The sequence below is a fragment of the Tachysurus vachellii genome, chromosome 14, assembly GCF_030014155.1.
Source record: "Tachysurus vachellii isolate PV-2020 chromosome 14, HZAU_Pvac_v1, whole genome shotgun sequence".
Classification (NCBI taxonomy): Eukaryota; Metazoa; Chordata; class Actinopteri; order Siluriformes; family Bagridae; genus Tachysurus; species Tachysurus vachellii.
The window spans coordinates 4,463,502-4,480,427 of NC_083473.1; the positions used below are offsets into that span (position 1 = coordinate 4,463,502).

Consider the following 16,926-nt stretch of genomic DNA (forward strand, 5'->3'; position numbering starts at 1 on the left):
TAGACAGTATGAGTATTATATATTATATATAGTATTATATATATTACAATATACAGCAGCAGTAGTGTGTGTAACATATACAGATGATGTGATGACTGATAGTCCTGATAATGCAGTACTTATAGATATGAAGCAGGGAATATAATTATGGTGAGTTGTTAATCAGGGTGATTGTCTGGGGAAAGAAAGTGTTCCTGTGTCTGGCAGTTTTAGTAAACAAAGTTCTGTAGCACCTGCCAGAAGGGAGGAGCTGAAAGAGGTTGTGTCCAGGGTGCGAAGGGTCAGTAGTGATTTTTACTGCCTGGTTTCTGGTTCTTGTATGGTACAAGTACTAGGGAGTGGGCAAGGGGGGTACCAATTATTTTTTCTGCTGTTTTTACTCTGCGTAGCAGTCTGTTCCTGTCCTGGTTTGTTGCTGCACCAAACCAGATGGTGATGGATGTATTTGCACAGGACAGATTCAATGACTGCAGTGTAGAACAGCACCAACAGCCACTGTGGCAGACCAAACTTCCTTAATTGATGTAGAAAGTACATCCTCTGCTAGGCCTTTTTAATGATGGAGTTTATGTTGGACTCCCATTTCAGGTCTTGGGAAATGGTAATGACCAGAAACTTGAAGGACTCCACAGATGACACAGATGACATATAGTTATGTCTGTACTTTTAAGAGTCACCAACAGCTGGAACCAAATCAACAAATAAACACACTTGGCCAATAAACCTGATTCTGATTCTGATTCTGATAACGTGATTATTCCGGTTTGTCTTCTGCCATTTCTACTATTGTTGGACCAGTTTTGGCTAGACTGACTGCTTTAAGACAGAGATACAGGGTGTGTCTCAATCAGCTCTCTAGCTCTATAGGTACTGAGTCAGTATATAATGTACATGAGTTAGGACAATGGTAAGGATCCTGATTCACTACACACAGACACTGATGACTCAGTTTGAACTAGAGATCTGATCGAGACACAGCCATAGTCACAAGTGCCATTAAAGTCAGTTAAAGTGGGGATAAAACTTAATATAGTGCAAAAAGGTTCACGTAAATATGTTGATTGACAAAATATGTTATTAGTGACATTGTACTGTGTTACGGCGCCCCCTTGTGGCTCGGGGCCTTCAGCAAAGACAAAACAGAGCTGTAAACTTTAACCAAAGAGTTTAAAAGACAGGATTTGATGTTGTTAAAAAAAAAAGACGTTATTTTGTGCTTAAATTATAATGCAATATAATGCTATGTTAATGATAGCTATAAAATGTGTTTATCTGTCTATGTATTTATCTATCCAATATTTATTTATCCATCCATCTATCTATCTATCTATCTATCTATCTATCTATCTATCTATCTATCTATCTATCTATCTATCTATCTATCTATCTATGTCTGTCTGTCTATGTCTGTCTGTCTGTCTGTCTATCTATCTATCTATCTATCTATCTATCTATCTATCTATCTATCTATCTATGTCTGTCTGTCTATCTCTGTCTGTCTATCTATCTATCTATCTATCTATCTATCTATCTATCTATCTATCTATCTATCTATCTATCTATCTATCTATCTCTGTCTGTCTATCTCTATCTATCTATCTATCTATCTATCTATCTATCTATCTATCTATCTATCTCTGTCTGTCTATCTATCTATCTATCTATCTATCTATCTATCTATCTATCTATCTATCTATCTATCTATCTCTATCTCTCTCTGTCTGTCTGTCTGTCTGTCTGTCTGTCTGTCTGTCTGCCTATTTATCTATCTATCTATCCATCTATCTATCTATCTATCTATCTATCTATCTATCTATCTATCTATCTATCTATCTATCGCTAATGAGCAAGCCAGAGGTGACGGTGGTGTGGAAATACAACCTCAGACGATATGAGGAAGAAATCATTAGAGACTCTAAAGGGAACCTCATCGTCCTCATCTGGGTGACACCAGAGCGTGAGATTATAAATCATTTCCCTTCTATAACTGTGTACTGTAAGGTCAAAATGTTCAGCTGTGTAACCAGGACATTCATTCTAGTGTGAACATGAAGCTTAGTTGTTGAAGTTACAGAACGTTACTGTTTACTATTTTTTCACTTTCCACTTGCAACAAGCTACTAATCAATACACAATTGTGGGACTTTATCTGACTGTAGAAAGGACATTAATAACACTCTCTGGTGTTTATAACAGTTTATAATCACACTCTTCAGTGTCACCCAAATGAGGATGAGGTTCACTTTTCATTCATTCATTCACTCACTCATTCATTTTCTACCGCTTATCCGAACTACCTCGGGTCACGGGGAGCCTGTGCCTATCTCAGGCGCCATCGGGCATCAAGGCAGGATACACCCTGGACGGAGTGCCAACCCATCACAGGGCACACACACACACTCTCATTCACTCACACAATCACACACTACGGACAATTTTCCAGAGATGCCAATCAACCTACCATGCATGTCTTTGGACCGGGGGAGGAAACCGGAGTACCCGGAGGAAACCCCCGAGGCACGGGGAGAACATGCAAACTCCACACACACAAGGCGGAGGCGGGATTCGAACCCCCAACCCTGGAGGTGTGAGACGAACGTGCTAACCACTAAGCCACCGGTTCACTTTTCAGTCTGGTATAATATTATAATTTTTGTATTATATTAATCTTTGTATAATATTAAACTTTTGTACTATATTTCTTTATTTTCTGTTAAGCTGATTTGACACAAATTGACACAATTACCATCTTAGCAGCAGCAATGTGGTGTAACAGAAGCTGGAGTGACCAATTCCAGCCTCCAGAAGGCAGTAGAGACCAAACATTTTATATTTTGCAAAGTTTTGTACAGTGTAAATTTTTGTATCTACCTCTTTTACTGTATTCATTTTATTTCTATATATTTGATCCTTTGTGACTATGTTCGGCAAACCAATTTCCCCAGTGGGGATTAATAAAGTATCTATCTAGGTTCAAGGTTCTAGGTTCTTTATTGTCAATGCCACCATATGTGCAGAAGTACGTAGTAATTGAAATACCGTTTCTCTTTCCCTTATAAATTCTCAAGTCATGAATGTCAAGTCAAAGTCAAGTCGGGTTTTTTTTTTAATATTTGTCAAGCAAGTCTCAAGTCTCAAATTTGTGACTTAAGTCTGCCTCGAGTCAAGTCGAGTCCCCCATCTCTGAGTCATTAAACTTAAGTCTGAGTCAAGTCTCAAGTCATGAACGTCAAGTCAAAGTCAAGTCGAGTTTTTTTTAATATTTGTCAAGCAAGTCTTAAGACTCAAATTTGCGACTTAAGTCTGACTCGAGTCAAGTCGTATGACTGGAGTCCCCCATCTCTGGTGTTTACATTGCCAATGCAATACAGAGAGTTTGTATGATAATATCAGCAGTTGAGGGGGGTGTGGAAGATGTCCATAAGGGAGGGCAAAGAGACACAGATGATCTTGTTGACCGCATTCACTATGCGTTGCAGAGTCTTTCGACAGGAGGCAGTGCAGCCCCCGTAACACACAGTGATGCAGTTTGTGAGGATGCTCTCAATGGTACCCTGGTAGAAGGAGCACATGATGGGAGGTGGGACTCTTGCCTTCCTAAGTTTGCAGAGGAAATAGAGGCTTGACTGGGATTTCTTGGCCAGCGATGTGGTGTTTGTCACTCAGAAGAGGTCCTCAGAGATATGTACCCCTAGGAACTTCTGTGCCAGTGTACTGTTTTGGGTCTTAAATCAGCCAAACAATTTGTTGAGGCTGTTAAGTAAAGATATGTCATTGTCACAGGTCCGTGGTGGGGGTTTATAGTTTGTTAGCATTTGGATGCCTCGCCAGAGGATCTGTGTGTCTCTGGTGTTGTTAGAATGTCCAGATATTTTATTGCTGTATTGTGGTGTTGCTTCCCTGATTCCATAGGACAAGTTGGCTCTTGCTGTTGCCAGGCCTGCGTCCTATGTACCTACTGTAGCCCTGAGAAGCCTGTGCACTTTTCCTGTCAGCCATGGTTTCTGGTTTGCAAGAATAGTAATGGTTTCCTGTGTGTGACATCATCAGTGCATTTTGAGATGTAAGCAGTAAAAGCCTCAGTATATTCCTGTCTGTGTGGTAGATAAAAGTTGCTGCTTCCTTGAAGATGTCCCAGTCTGTTGTGTCAAAGCAGTCTTTAAGGGCGAACTGCGCCCCCTCTGGCCACACACGTACTTCCTTCTTGGTTGGTCTGGTGACTCTTACCTTCTGTCTGTAAGCAGGTCTGAGCATGATGTGATGTTGTCAGAGAGTCCGAGGTGGGGGATAGATAGACATCCATCCATCCATCCATCTATCTATCTATCTATCTATCTATCTATCTATCTATCTATCTATCTATCTATCTATCTATGTATGTCTATCTGTTGTTGTGATTGTTTGTTTCCTACATTACATAGATTTGGAAAGATCAGAAGTATGTGATTTTACACACACACACACACACACACACACACACACACACACACACACACACACACACTCACATACACACACTCACATACACACACTCACACACACATACACAGACACACACACACACATACACACACACATACTGTACACATACACAGACACACACACATACACACACATACAAAAAACACACACACACAGACACACACACACACACATACACACACACATACACAGACACACACACACACACACATACACACACACATACACAGACACACACACACATACACATACAGAGACACACACATACACACACACACACATACACACAGACACACACACACACAGACACACACATATATACACACACACACACACACACCTGGTGTAATCAGGTAAACCTATGTTGTGTAACTTCACTCTGCAGCTATGGAATCACTGATACATATATAGCAGTGACACAGTGTATAAGCTGGAGTAATGTTGCTGAGATTAGTAATAGTGATTATTAACTCTACTATCAGTCCATATCATTCCCTGCTACACCTTTCCCTCCATCTTATTTTCTATTAAATGACAACGAGTGTCTCCAGTGGTATAATACTGATCTGTTGTCTTGTGTATAAGCTGCATTTAATTCCAGTGTGTAAGCGGAACAGAAATAGAGTAACGACGAGAAACAGCTTCACCTGACGTGACTTGACTGGAATAGCTCAGATCATAATTATAATTAGATCATAATTAATTATAATAAGTATAATGATGGTGTTGAGAAAAAAAGAAGAAGCTGTGATTAGCTGTCAGTCACCTGCAGAGAATTGAGCTGTTATTAAACGCTGGAAGATTATATCTAGAGCGTGTGCAATGTGCTGACAAACTCTGTGTGTGTGTGTGTGTGTGTAATCTTTTGTTAGGTTTTTGAAGTGATAGTGAAGCGTTAATGTTGAAGTAATACACTGCTTGTGTGTGTGTGTGTGTGTGTGTGTGTGTGTGTGTGTCAGTGTGGTTTTCTATGAATATCTTACACCAGCAAAATTTGTATAGATTGTGCAACCATTTATTTATTTATTTATTTTTCAATAAACAACCGATAAAATGATGACATGATCTGATAATAATAATTATAGTCGATGATAATAATATCTCTTACACCACAGCTTAGTAAAATCCTTGATTCTGATTGGTCAGTAGGTATTCTGACTGTAATGCGGAGATGCAGGATTATATTAACTCGCTCGTTCTAATACGTTATCGTTTCTATAGTAACGGCTCGTTCGGTGGGACTTGTACCTTGGAAACTTCCCATAATTTAAGACTTGATCATGAATATAATTGTATTTAAAGTCATGAATCTTTCGGTGATGAAACGTTTTATTTAACTTTACCGGAAGGAGTCTTCAGTGTCAGTGATGTCAGATTTCAAACAGCAAATAAAGAAAGTCTGACCTTTTAATCTTTTTATTTATTTATAAATTACACAGTATTTATAAGAGCAAAAATAGATGCTGGTTGCATATCCATATCCATAATAGAAAAAAAGTAATAAAACACTAACTGCTAGAAGAAGTGCATGTGAAGGCTGAGGGTCGGTTTTACAGGGGATGAAAAACTGAGACCTTATCCTGGTCTGAGGTGCCAAGTCACCCAGCAGCTGGTGTTCCTGTCACTCAGGGCAAGTGTATGTGCAAGTGACGACTCAGCAATCTGCCGATGTGCTGATATATAGAGTGTCACGGCTCCGGAGAAGAATCGCTTCTGCGTGCGTTGAGGTGAGATGCACTGATGGGATTCGATGCTGTTTCGAATGTTTCACACCTCCAGCAGTTTGCTGTGAGGAAAGTGAGGCTCTGTAATAGTGTCAGTTCCTTCTGTGTATCTGTGCATGTTTCAGATTAGAAGAAAAAAGTGCAAAAATTGATCTTGCTTATTTAAAAAAAAAGAATATATCGTCGCTGTCAGGTGGAAACCTCGTATCTCCAAAACCGTTATTTTTCAGGAAATTAAAAAAACGCCGTACCTTATCTGCAGTGCACAGGGTTTAGTCTGCGTTGCAGTGGATTGTCTTGCGCTAAATTCCTGTCCTCAGACGAGCACCAGAACTAGCGGGGGTCAAGATTTTTTTTTCTTTGAGCCCAGTGTTTTGAAGACATTTACCTCAGAAGACGTGTTGATTCGTTGCGACTCTTCTTGAGGAGAAATATGCCGTGAAGCTCTCCCGCGGAGTGAGGAAGAGGTGGACAGTTTAAGTGTCCAATGGAGTTATGAGATTTGCGCTCAAGCTATTTTCAAGACTTTAGATTGGTTAATAACTTGTAAAAATAACAGACCCACGTGGGGACTGACCGATAGCATCGATATGTGAAAAAATATGAAATTGACCAAATTTGGACATACGAGGTTTCCGCCCGACAGCGACGATATGTTTTAAAACTTAAAACTGCTGATTTCTCCATAACATTACAATGTCTAATGACCCTAAAAGGTACTTCAAATAGTAACATTCTTATTGATGAACAAAAGTCAGTTAGCATTTACAAAAACGGTGTGGTGCAGTGTGATATTTGGTATCTACATTCACTAGCCATGTTTTTTTTTTTTTTGGGGGTCAAGTATTCCTTAGGATGAAATGATACCAGGGGTAGATAAATCATTATCACAGGATTCCTGGGACAAGCAAATTTCTTGTCAGTTTCCCAAAAGCATCACATAGTCAAAATCATCTTAAGCAGAAGACAGAATGTTTAATGTGATGCTCAATCGATCATTAAACCGTATTATTTTGCTGCAGTGCTTTTTAGGAAACTTGACCCAGATACAGAAAATAAACCCTATTTCTGATTTACATACGAAGCAATACTTAGCGCTAAAAGAGCTCTTACTACATGCTCTCACCTTACGGTTAATCATATAGATAGAAAATAAACACGTAGCCAGACTTTGCAACACAGCTCATACTGTATATTCAATCCAAAAATCTGCTACATTTTCACATAACAGTTCACTTCCTTTAGTCTGTCTGAATTTACTTAACTAGCTAACTATACGTCACTACGGTACGATAGCTAGCTTTTAGCCTAATGGGCAGCACACTGAAACTTCTTCATGTCTGATGGGTAAGGCAATGAATTCTTAATTTGTCCACCCCTAAACACAAAATGATCTAAGGAGGTCATTTCTTTTTCTTCCAATACTTCCCTTTGCCTTTGAAACCTGAAAAAAAATCATTTTATAATTAAAAACAAAGCTAATACAAATGTGTAGATGCTTTAGTCCCTTACATTTTTTCCACCTTTGTCAAAGCATTTCCTGTATTTTCACATCTTTCGAATTCTAACATGCTTCCTACTATCTCTGCTTTCGTTAAATCGCATACATTTTGCCTTTCTTATTTCCGTTACAAGACTACAAACCTTCTGTTTAAGTACCAAGTAAGAGTCTGCATACACTAACCTGTGAATTAGATCCGGTTCCAAATCGCCACTTATTCATCCACCGGGTATTTTGTATTTAATTCTTATTACTGTTTGCTAAATGTTCAGTTCGGTAATTACATGTATGTTTTAAAGTCAGCTACCGATCAGGATACTGCTTTTATAGCACGTAATCTAATTCATAGACATAAACATTGCCATTAAACCTAATCAGTTCTCATTAACAAAACTCTCAGAAGTTTTAACCTTTCAGAAATTACTTTCAGGCGTTTCGTGCCGATCCGTTCCTTCTACGTTTGTCTCAAACCACAAACACTCCCAGTAAACTACATACCTTCGACTCCAATGATCTCAAATCGACACTGGACACAAAATGTCAACGAGGCGAAATGAACAAACCGATAAAACAATAACACTGCTTCTAAGATACTCGCACGTCAAACATTTCTTTGGTCATCAGAAGCCATTAAAAAGTCTTTGGTTAAATAAATGTAAGTAGATGTAATGTGCAGTTTGTCCAGAAAAAACAGTCAGGTGCAAAGCAATAAAAGCAGAGGTATTCAGTGCCAGGTCTGGGCTTCATTTTTATTTGCACATGCTAGTGTTTTTAACCTCATTCGTCCCACCTGGTTCCACTCATTCCCATTGTCAAGTCCATTGTGAGTGGAATCAGGTGTGGCAGAGCAGAGAATATGAAAAACAAAAAAAAAACAACTGTGTGCAGAAAGTGAAACCAGACTGAGAATGAATACCACTGATTAAAAGAATAAAAGTTCATTATTGCTGTATAAATCCAAGCAAATTAACATCATACAACACGAGTGTTGGTCGAATCCCAAACGTCCCCAGCATTACTGTACATTCAGAATATAAAGGCCAGTTTGGAATGAAACTGGAAATGTTCTTGCTCCATTTTGTAGCCAATTCTTTCAACTATTCTCCAAGATTACTTGATTGTAGTCCATTTTTTTTTTATCCGTTATATAATCTACCGTTGTCCTTCAGTATTCCTCGAATGTAATTCAAGATTATGGTACGTTCGTTAAGATTCCACAATTATAAACCTTTCTACCATCCATTCTTTGTGAACCTTTGGTTGTTATTAGTTCTACGGTCCATTTTCCACGATCCCTAAAATGTAGTCCGTTCTTCTGTCCAGTTTCTATTATCTCTGTATGTGGTTCCGTTCTCCTGTCCATTTTCTACGACCCTTTGCTTGTAGTCCATTCTCCGTCTATTCTCTATGATCCCTAAATTGTAGTCTGTTTTCTTAGATCCCAAGATTATAGTCCTTGATCCGATCCATATATATTCATAGATCGCGGTCCGTTTTGTATGGTCCCTAGGTTGTAGTCAATTCTTCTGTCCAGTTGATCTGGTCCCTGGATTGCTGTTCATTCTCTTGTCCATTCCCTATTGTCCAGTGGTCACCAACCCAACTGACTGGCCTGAGGTGTTCAGTTCCAACCCAAATCAGAAACATTTTTCAGTTGTCATATTTTTATGTATTAAGTAAGATCAGTCATCTAGACACGTAATCCGTAATCCTTTAGGCCTTGTACTCTTCTTGTCCTTCTGGTTTCTATAAAAACATTCTCCAACATTGTAAATGGCAAAAAGCGTAGGCAGATGTTATATCTGAATCAAGTAGTAAATGAAATTCTATAGGTAAGTAAGTGACAGAAGGATAACAGATAACCACGGTTCAAGTCCAAATTCCATTCTACATTATGTCTCCAACCTACAGGTCTTCCGACATCCCACCTCGTTTGAGCCTCAAGCTTCCAGACCAACCACGAGGGCAGGTGTTGTAGCTGCGGACCCCAGGAGAACGCATTCCAGAGTCTTCTGATTCCAGTGAAGCATCTGAATCAGTGAGAGACCGAGTAGTGTAGAGGCGCAAAGGGGACCGGACCATTTGTGTGGGTGTAGCAGGGGGGCTAGTGAATGTGGGTGACTGGGCACCTAGTGAGCGAGACTGAAAGGGACTCTGAGGTTTGGTCTCAAAGGGCAAAATGGTATTGTTTACTGGAGACATAAGGAGACCATGGCCACTTAGAGCCCCGGGCGATAGGCTGTTTTTCCGCTTGGCTGCGTTGATGATGTTTTTGGCTAGGAGGCGGTGATTGGCCTTGGTGTCTTGAAGAGGGCTGGGGGATTGGCACCTGGTTTCCCAAGGTGGAGATACAGGTGTAGTAGCTGTGCGGTTATTCGTTGGCCTGGACAATGAAATAATGGAGACAGAACTTTTGAAGGGTTTAGATATTGGGGAGGAGCTGGGAGACTGTGGATCTGGGGATGAAGCAATTGGGCTATGGAAGGGTCTTGGGGTTGGGGGAGGGCTAATGAGGTTCTGGATAGAACGTGGTGTTAGAGAGGAAGTGACCGGATTATGAATGGACCCTGAATTTTGGGAGCATGTTGTGGAATTATGGATTGACCTTGGTGGTGGTGGTGAAGAAGAAACAGAGTTGATTGGGTTATGGATGATTCTTGGTGGTGGGGAGGTTACCAGAGAGTTGTGCTGGCTGCTGGGTGTCCACACTGCACCTGGAGACCTGTCTGTGCTAGACAGACGCCGGGACACATTGGGTGTCCAAGGCGTTGGGCTGTTGGGGCTGTTCAACTGTGGTGCAGTTGGAGAACCTTCCTTGCCCTGTTGGTGGAAAAATAATATTATTGTCAGAATAAATATGTAAGCTGAAAATGTTTGTTCCTGTTAAACAGACATACATTACAGTATGTAACTGAAGTCCTTGCAGGCAAGTGCGTCCAAAAATTTTGATTTAGTAATTTAGTCAAACGAAATATCACAGCAAACCACAGGAACAACAGGGACAAGGGTGCATGATGAAGATTAAGTCTAGTCAAAGCTGTCATTGCTCTGTGCAATTCCTAAAGTTTGACATGACATTTTAGGGTCTTCCATCTTGTAAAACTGACACAACGAATGAAGGGCTTGATAGTTACCCATGCAAGTTTAATCTTGATAATACCGATTATAGACTAAGCTCGTATTTTCATCCGAGTACAAAAACAAAAAACGATTCCAAATATCCATGTGTTTAAATACGGTTTAACGTGCATGCCAACCAGAAGCCATGCTTCAATGTTTTAAAAGGATTAGGAAGCCCTTAATTATACATGCCATCCATAAAACCATTTAGAATTTGAAACTGCAAGGTATAGCCGGATTTCTGGAGCATTCTAGGTAAATATAGCAGGCTCTATTTATTCTCCTCTCTTCAGTTTTCTTGCAAAGTGAGCTTGCATGTCTTCTTCAGGTTACAAGCATGCAGACAGTTAATGCTACTAACCTTTGCTGAGATATTCATTTGCTCTGAAGAGAGCCTCTTGGGTAGGTTTTCACTTCCAGAAAACATTTACATCATATCATATGAGGACAAGGCCAAGGGTTGGCCTGTGTGGTTCAGTAGTTAGGGTAGCTAGGGTTCTTCCCTAGGGTTCGTCGATTTAGTTATGAGAACGACGATTAACCCAAAATATAACTTTAAGCCTTGACTTTCATGCACAGATGACATGAGGGTTGGATGAGGGAGGCCAAATTGTACACAAATCTTTTTTGTGGGTGATGTGTAGTTTTTATAGATTCAAAACAATACAAAACAGTGAGCATAATTCAGAGGTTAAGGCCATGTCCACACTAATAAGTTTTCGTTTGAAAACGTATATTTTTCTCTCCGTTTTGGCCTTTCGTCCACACTGAGACAGCGTTTTAAGTCAACGAAAACGTAGCTGTTGGAAGACGCTCTCCACTCACTCACTCTCACTCATTTTCTACCGCTTATCCGAACTTCTCGGGTCACGGGGAGCCTGTGCCTATCTCAGGTGTCATCGGGCATCAAGGCAGGATACACCCTGGACGGAGTGCCAACCCATCACAGGGCACACACACACACTCTCATTCACTCACACAATCACACACTAGGGACAATTTTCCAGAGATGCCAATCAACCTACCATGCATGTCTTTGGACCAGGGGAGGAAACCGGAGTACCCGGAGGAAACCCCCGAGGCACGGGGAGAACATGCAAACTCCACACACACAAGGCGGAGGCGGGAATCGAACCCCCAACCCTGGAGGTGTGAGGCAAATGTGCTAACCACTAAGCCACCGTGCCCTCCCCCAGACGCTCTCCAAAGCGGATAAATTTGAAAACGCCGTCTTCGCGTCTTAGTGCGGTCTGTGAAGACGGAGGCTTTTGAATACTATGACGCATTTTTAGTCATGTGATGCAGTCGAAAGTAAATAAACGCCTAGCGGAAATGACGCAGGTCGAAGCTTTACTCATGCGCAGTAGGGAGATGTAAGCGTTTTCATACATTTCAGTGTGGATGAGCAACTTTTGGAAAGCGTTTGAAAATGATAATGTGGACGCGGAACGTTTTTAGACGTAAACTCCGTTTTCAAATATATCCGGATTAGTGTGGACACGACCTAAATGAATATTAAAACATTGTGAAAATGACAAAGAATCCATAAAGTGTAGGTTGGGTTGAGCTTTAATCAAGGAGAAAGAAAAAGAAAACATCAGAGAGCAGTGAAATAAAGAAGAAAAGAAAATACTTTAAATTTAGAACCCGGTATCTCTAATGAACCTAACTGTTTTGTTTTGTCTGCCTCTATCCAGTCATATAAACATGCAGAAATAAACTTTATATGGAATTATTCTTTCATTGCTTTATTAAAACTAGACTAATTCTGTCGTCTTTCAGCTACATTTCACAAGCAACCACACAGCATAATTACAAATATACGGTTAAGATGTTAAGATGTCGAGGGAGTCTGCTTATTCCTTCTTTCATGTCTGTGTGCTCTTATTAAATTACAAATCGTAGATCATAAACCAGAAACACCATCTGCTAAAGTGCTTTAGAGGAACCTTGTACGCTTAGGCTAACCTAAAAGTCTAGAAAGAAATAGCAAGAAAACATACTTCATTTTCAGCTAAAATATATTTCAATTTAGCACGTCCTAAAATAAGATGCAAATTTAGTAGAAACTAGGGATGTACCGATCCGATATTTTGGATCGGTATCGGCACCGATCCAAGCATTTTGAGTAGATCGGGTATCGGTGGTGCGTGATCGATCCAAATCCGATACCTGTGGTCATGGGCGTCGGAACCATTATATGTGGGCGTGACAGGACCCACCCACTTTTTAAGACCAATAATATTGGACCCACCCACTTTTACCGTCTCTATTCAGCGCATATGTCTTTTTTTATATTACTTTTCAGAGCGCCGCCAGTCGAATCCATTCTGCTTGAGGAATGCCCTAATAAATTAAACTCCATTCCGCGTTTTACCTACAGCATTGACCACGATCCTGCTTCCTGAAATCCATGGGCGTCGGAACCGTTATATGTGGGTGGGACAGGACACGCCCACTTTTTATTTACTTCCGACGCCGATACCCGTGGTGGTCGATTAATGAACAGCAAACATCATAGACTATTGCTTAAACTTATAAGAAAAATACACTTATATATTAAATTGCATTAATGAAAATAAATATAATAAATTTTATAGGAAATATGTTGCACAGCCGCCTGCGACAGACAGACAAGTTTAGCAGGCGCCCTTTTCATTTACCTCAGCGCGTTAAACATGTCGCTCATTTGGGTGCAAGGTTTACTGTTTAATACAGTTTGCTTTGTGTTTCAAGAGTTCTAATTTAAGAGTCACTTTAAAATATTGCCTTTTCTTCAGAAAATAATTTTATTTAATAATTGTAGTATATATGGTTTAGATTGTTATACCACTAACTGTTAAAAGTACTGTTTGCTACTGCATTAATACTTTTTTAAAGGTTTCTTGTGTTTTCATTTTTCATCCAGTAATATGGGCATTTTAGTATTTCTTTGCCAGAAAGAAATAAATCTTAATAGCTATACATTATTTATTTGTTTGTTTTAAAGGTAGAAAAGAACACAGATATCGGATCGGTATCGGTATGGTTATCGGATCTCTTCGGATCGGAAGAGAAAAAGTGGTATCGGTACATCCCTAGTAGAAACCATAGTCCACAAGACTTAAAATGGTTCTCTGATGCCAAGCCTTATGTATCAGACCACCTGATGGTTATTGCTTCGCCATGCCAAACTGGGAAAATAAACTATAGCCAAACATAATACATCATTTAATCAGGGGCCGAAGGAATCTTAGGAGCCTGGAGAGAATAATAAACTGTCTCAGTGTGAAAATAATCTACAGCGTTTATAGCTGTTTCGTTTTCCTGGAACCACTCCTGACATTTCTTCTGCTTGCTCATCAGCTATAACTGCGTAAAGAGCTCGGTTATTCCCCGTTAAGCCTCTGTGAATATTTTTCTTTAGTCTGTTGAGAATACAGAGTTAACAAAAGCAGTGGAAGGTCTGGAAGAAGGGAAAATAGACTAGAAGAAATAATTTGGCTTCCACACCTGTGGGGTAATCCCAGCTTTCTTGGTTGAGAAGGTGGGCTTGGGTGCCTGGATGACCGACTGAGGTGAAGTCACACGCTCAGGAGCGAGACCTGACACAGAGGTGGTCACATTCCTGCTCACCGATTCCACAGGCATCATGGGAGGGGAGAAGCAGTTAGCCAACCTGTAGGCATGTAAGTCATACTGGGTTGGGACAGGAGTAGATGGAAGAGAGGTCTGTCTGGAATATGAGGATGTCATCACCACAGGTTTAGGAGGGGGTGCTGCTTTGGGAAGATTGCTTAAAGGGCCCTTATTTGGGTTGAGGATGAACAGGGATGAATTGAGCTGGTAAGGCTGGTGCCGAGATAGCTCCATTTCCACTCTGCTGCAGCCGTTTTCTAATGTCGGGCTCTCCGGGACCGGAGCTGGTACAGGTGCCTTTGCTGGCACATTCTTTTTCTGTGTGGCAAGCTGGGTTTGGAGAGTCTTGGAAAACTCTGTGGAGATGTTGGAGGCATTAATCATGGCCTTGACACGACCGGGCATGTTTGACGGATACACCCATGAGGGAGGAAGAGACGTGGTGGGAGAAGGTGATCTTAGTCCCTCTGCATTTTCATGAATATATTTCTCCATTCTGGTCTGGCGTTTGGCAAACAGCTCTGCACCTTTGCCGGATGCCTTGGTCAGGGCTTGCTCAGGCTTGTGCTCTACCCTGTCTCGTGTTCTGGAGCTTTTCAGTGTCGAGGACCACACTGGCACAAAATTCTCTTCCACACCACTCTCATCCTTGACCAGGAAATTGGATGCTTCTGCCCCTAAAGCCAGCTGCTCCTCTTCCTGATGGGTTTCTGCCTGTCCTCTGCCTCTTTTCTTCTCATCTGTTCCTTGAACCAGTGACAAGAGCTCGGGAGTCGGAGCTGACTTTGGTTTCTCCTGAAATGTAAACATTGACTTGCGGTTAGATCGTTTACACCGGCCTTCATCTAGAATGCCTGTGCGGTTGGGCGTCATTGGCCTGCTATCAGACAGTAGCTGAGGCATGTAGGTGGAGATTGGTGTGGCCAATGAAGTGTAGTAGGCAGGTGATGGAGGGGGAGACATGGCTGATTGTGGAGGAGGATCAGATGGGATAGATGGAGGTAGGGTCATGTATCCAGGAAGTGGAGGGGTTGGGTATGAAGGAGCTGGAGGTGGAGGGGAGAACACTTGTCTGGAGGATACCGCAAAAGTTGGTTTAACAAATGTTTGAGGTTCCTGGCCAGAATATACAGGTGGTTCATACTGAGCTGGAAGACGAGGAGCAGAGTAGGATGGGGCGAGAGGGATGTCTGGAGAAAGAATGCTGGATTCGTTCGAGTTCATCACAACAGGGGATGAAAATGGCCGTGCTGTCCTGTTTGTAAGGGGCGACTGCTTCAGTACTGAGTCCTCTGCTTTACTGTTGGTCTCAGTGCTGTGGCTTCCATTTGGGGTGGCTTTAGGAGCCTCCACTTGGTTTTCATATGTCCCATTTATCTGCACATCCTGCTCTCCTGCTTGGCTAGGATTAGGAACAGCAGGAGTATTGTCATCAGAGGTGATATCCTTTCCTGCTTCTCCATGCTCAGGAACCTCTTCATCCTTATCATTTACAGGGAGAAAATGCCTCTCATGTCCCACTTCATGTGCCACTTCGCCAACATCCTCCATTTTATGTCCCTTGCTGTGTGTAACCAGTGTTGGCCACTGGAGTTGCGTTTCACTTCTTCTGTGTTTCAAGTCTTTGACCTGGCTATCAGTCCAGCACTCCCTGTTACATGTTAATGCACTTGAAGAAGGTGAGTCAGGTTCATGATGGGACTCTTGATTGCTTTCTTCTCCTCCACCAGCAACACTCACGATCGTGAAGGCGTTCACTCTTTCTCTGCGGCGGTTGAAGAGCTGGACACCTCGGGAGTTGGGGTTTGATGGCACAGTCAGCTGTGCAGCAATGATCTGACTTCGTGTTCGTGCTTCTTTCAGCTCCTTCTCCGGCAAACTGGCACTCCGCTCAAGATCTGCAATTACAGAAAAGCGGTGCAGTCAAAAGAAAATGAGATGTTATACTATGTCTCTCCAATGACTTCATCACTTACGCCTGAGGCACTTGGTCTAGCCCACATGCAAAGTTATGATTTTTTTTTTTTTTTTCAGTTAACAAGCAGCTTTGTGTGAGGTGTTGCTCAGCAAAGCTTGTAAATGTCCAGCTCACCATGAACCACCAAACACTGACTACTCATGATCCTGGTGCACTATATACTATTTTAAAAGCCATATAATTATTCCTGCAGCATGTGGATCTGATTAGCTGCTCTCTAACAGCAATGGCCCAGGGTAATACATATCCTGGCTTGGTCCTGTTTTGCATTAGAGTGTCTCTGATGGAGGCCTGAGGACTCATACACTGTCTTTATTTTCATTATTCTCTCATTACTCTCATGAGAATTTGGGATTTTCCTGTATTTCAGCTATATAGGACATCATAATAACAAAGCCTCACTGCAAGTTAAAAATACTTTATAATTCTGCACCTCCCTTGAAAAAGCACATTTTGTCAATGAAATACCTGTTTTAAAGGAAGATAATTTTTTTCTTTATTAA

The 16,926-nt window shown here is 41.2% G+C and overlaps 1 protein-coding gene across 1 annotated transcript in view; it reads right to left on the reverse strand.

Moving 5' to 3' along the window:
* Positions 1 to 5,882: 5,882 nt before the first annotated feature.
* The window catches only part of LOC132856544 (synaptopodin), a 30,182-nt gene continuing 19,138 nt past the window's right edge, over positions 5,883 to 16,926 (reverse strand). Inside the window, exons 3-4 of the mRNA XM_060886114.1 lie at positions 14,320 to 16,343; positions 5,883 to 10,527 (exon numbers count right to left, since the gene is read on the reverse strand). Coding sequence (XP_060742097.1) covers positions 9,613 to 10,527; positions 14,320 to 16,343 — 2,939 coding nt within the window. The 3' untranslated portion in view covers positions 5,883 to 9,612. The remainder of the gene's footprint in view (positions 10,528 to 14,319; positions 16,344 to 16,926) is intronic.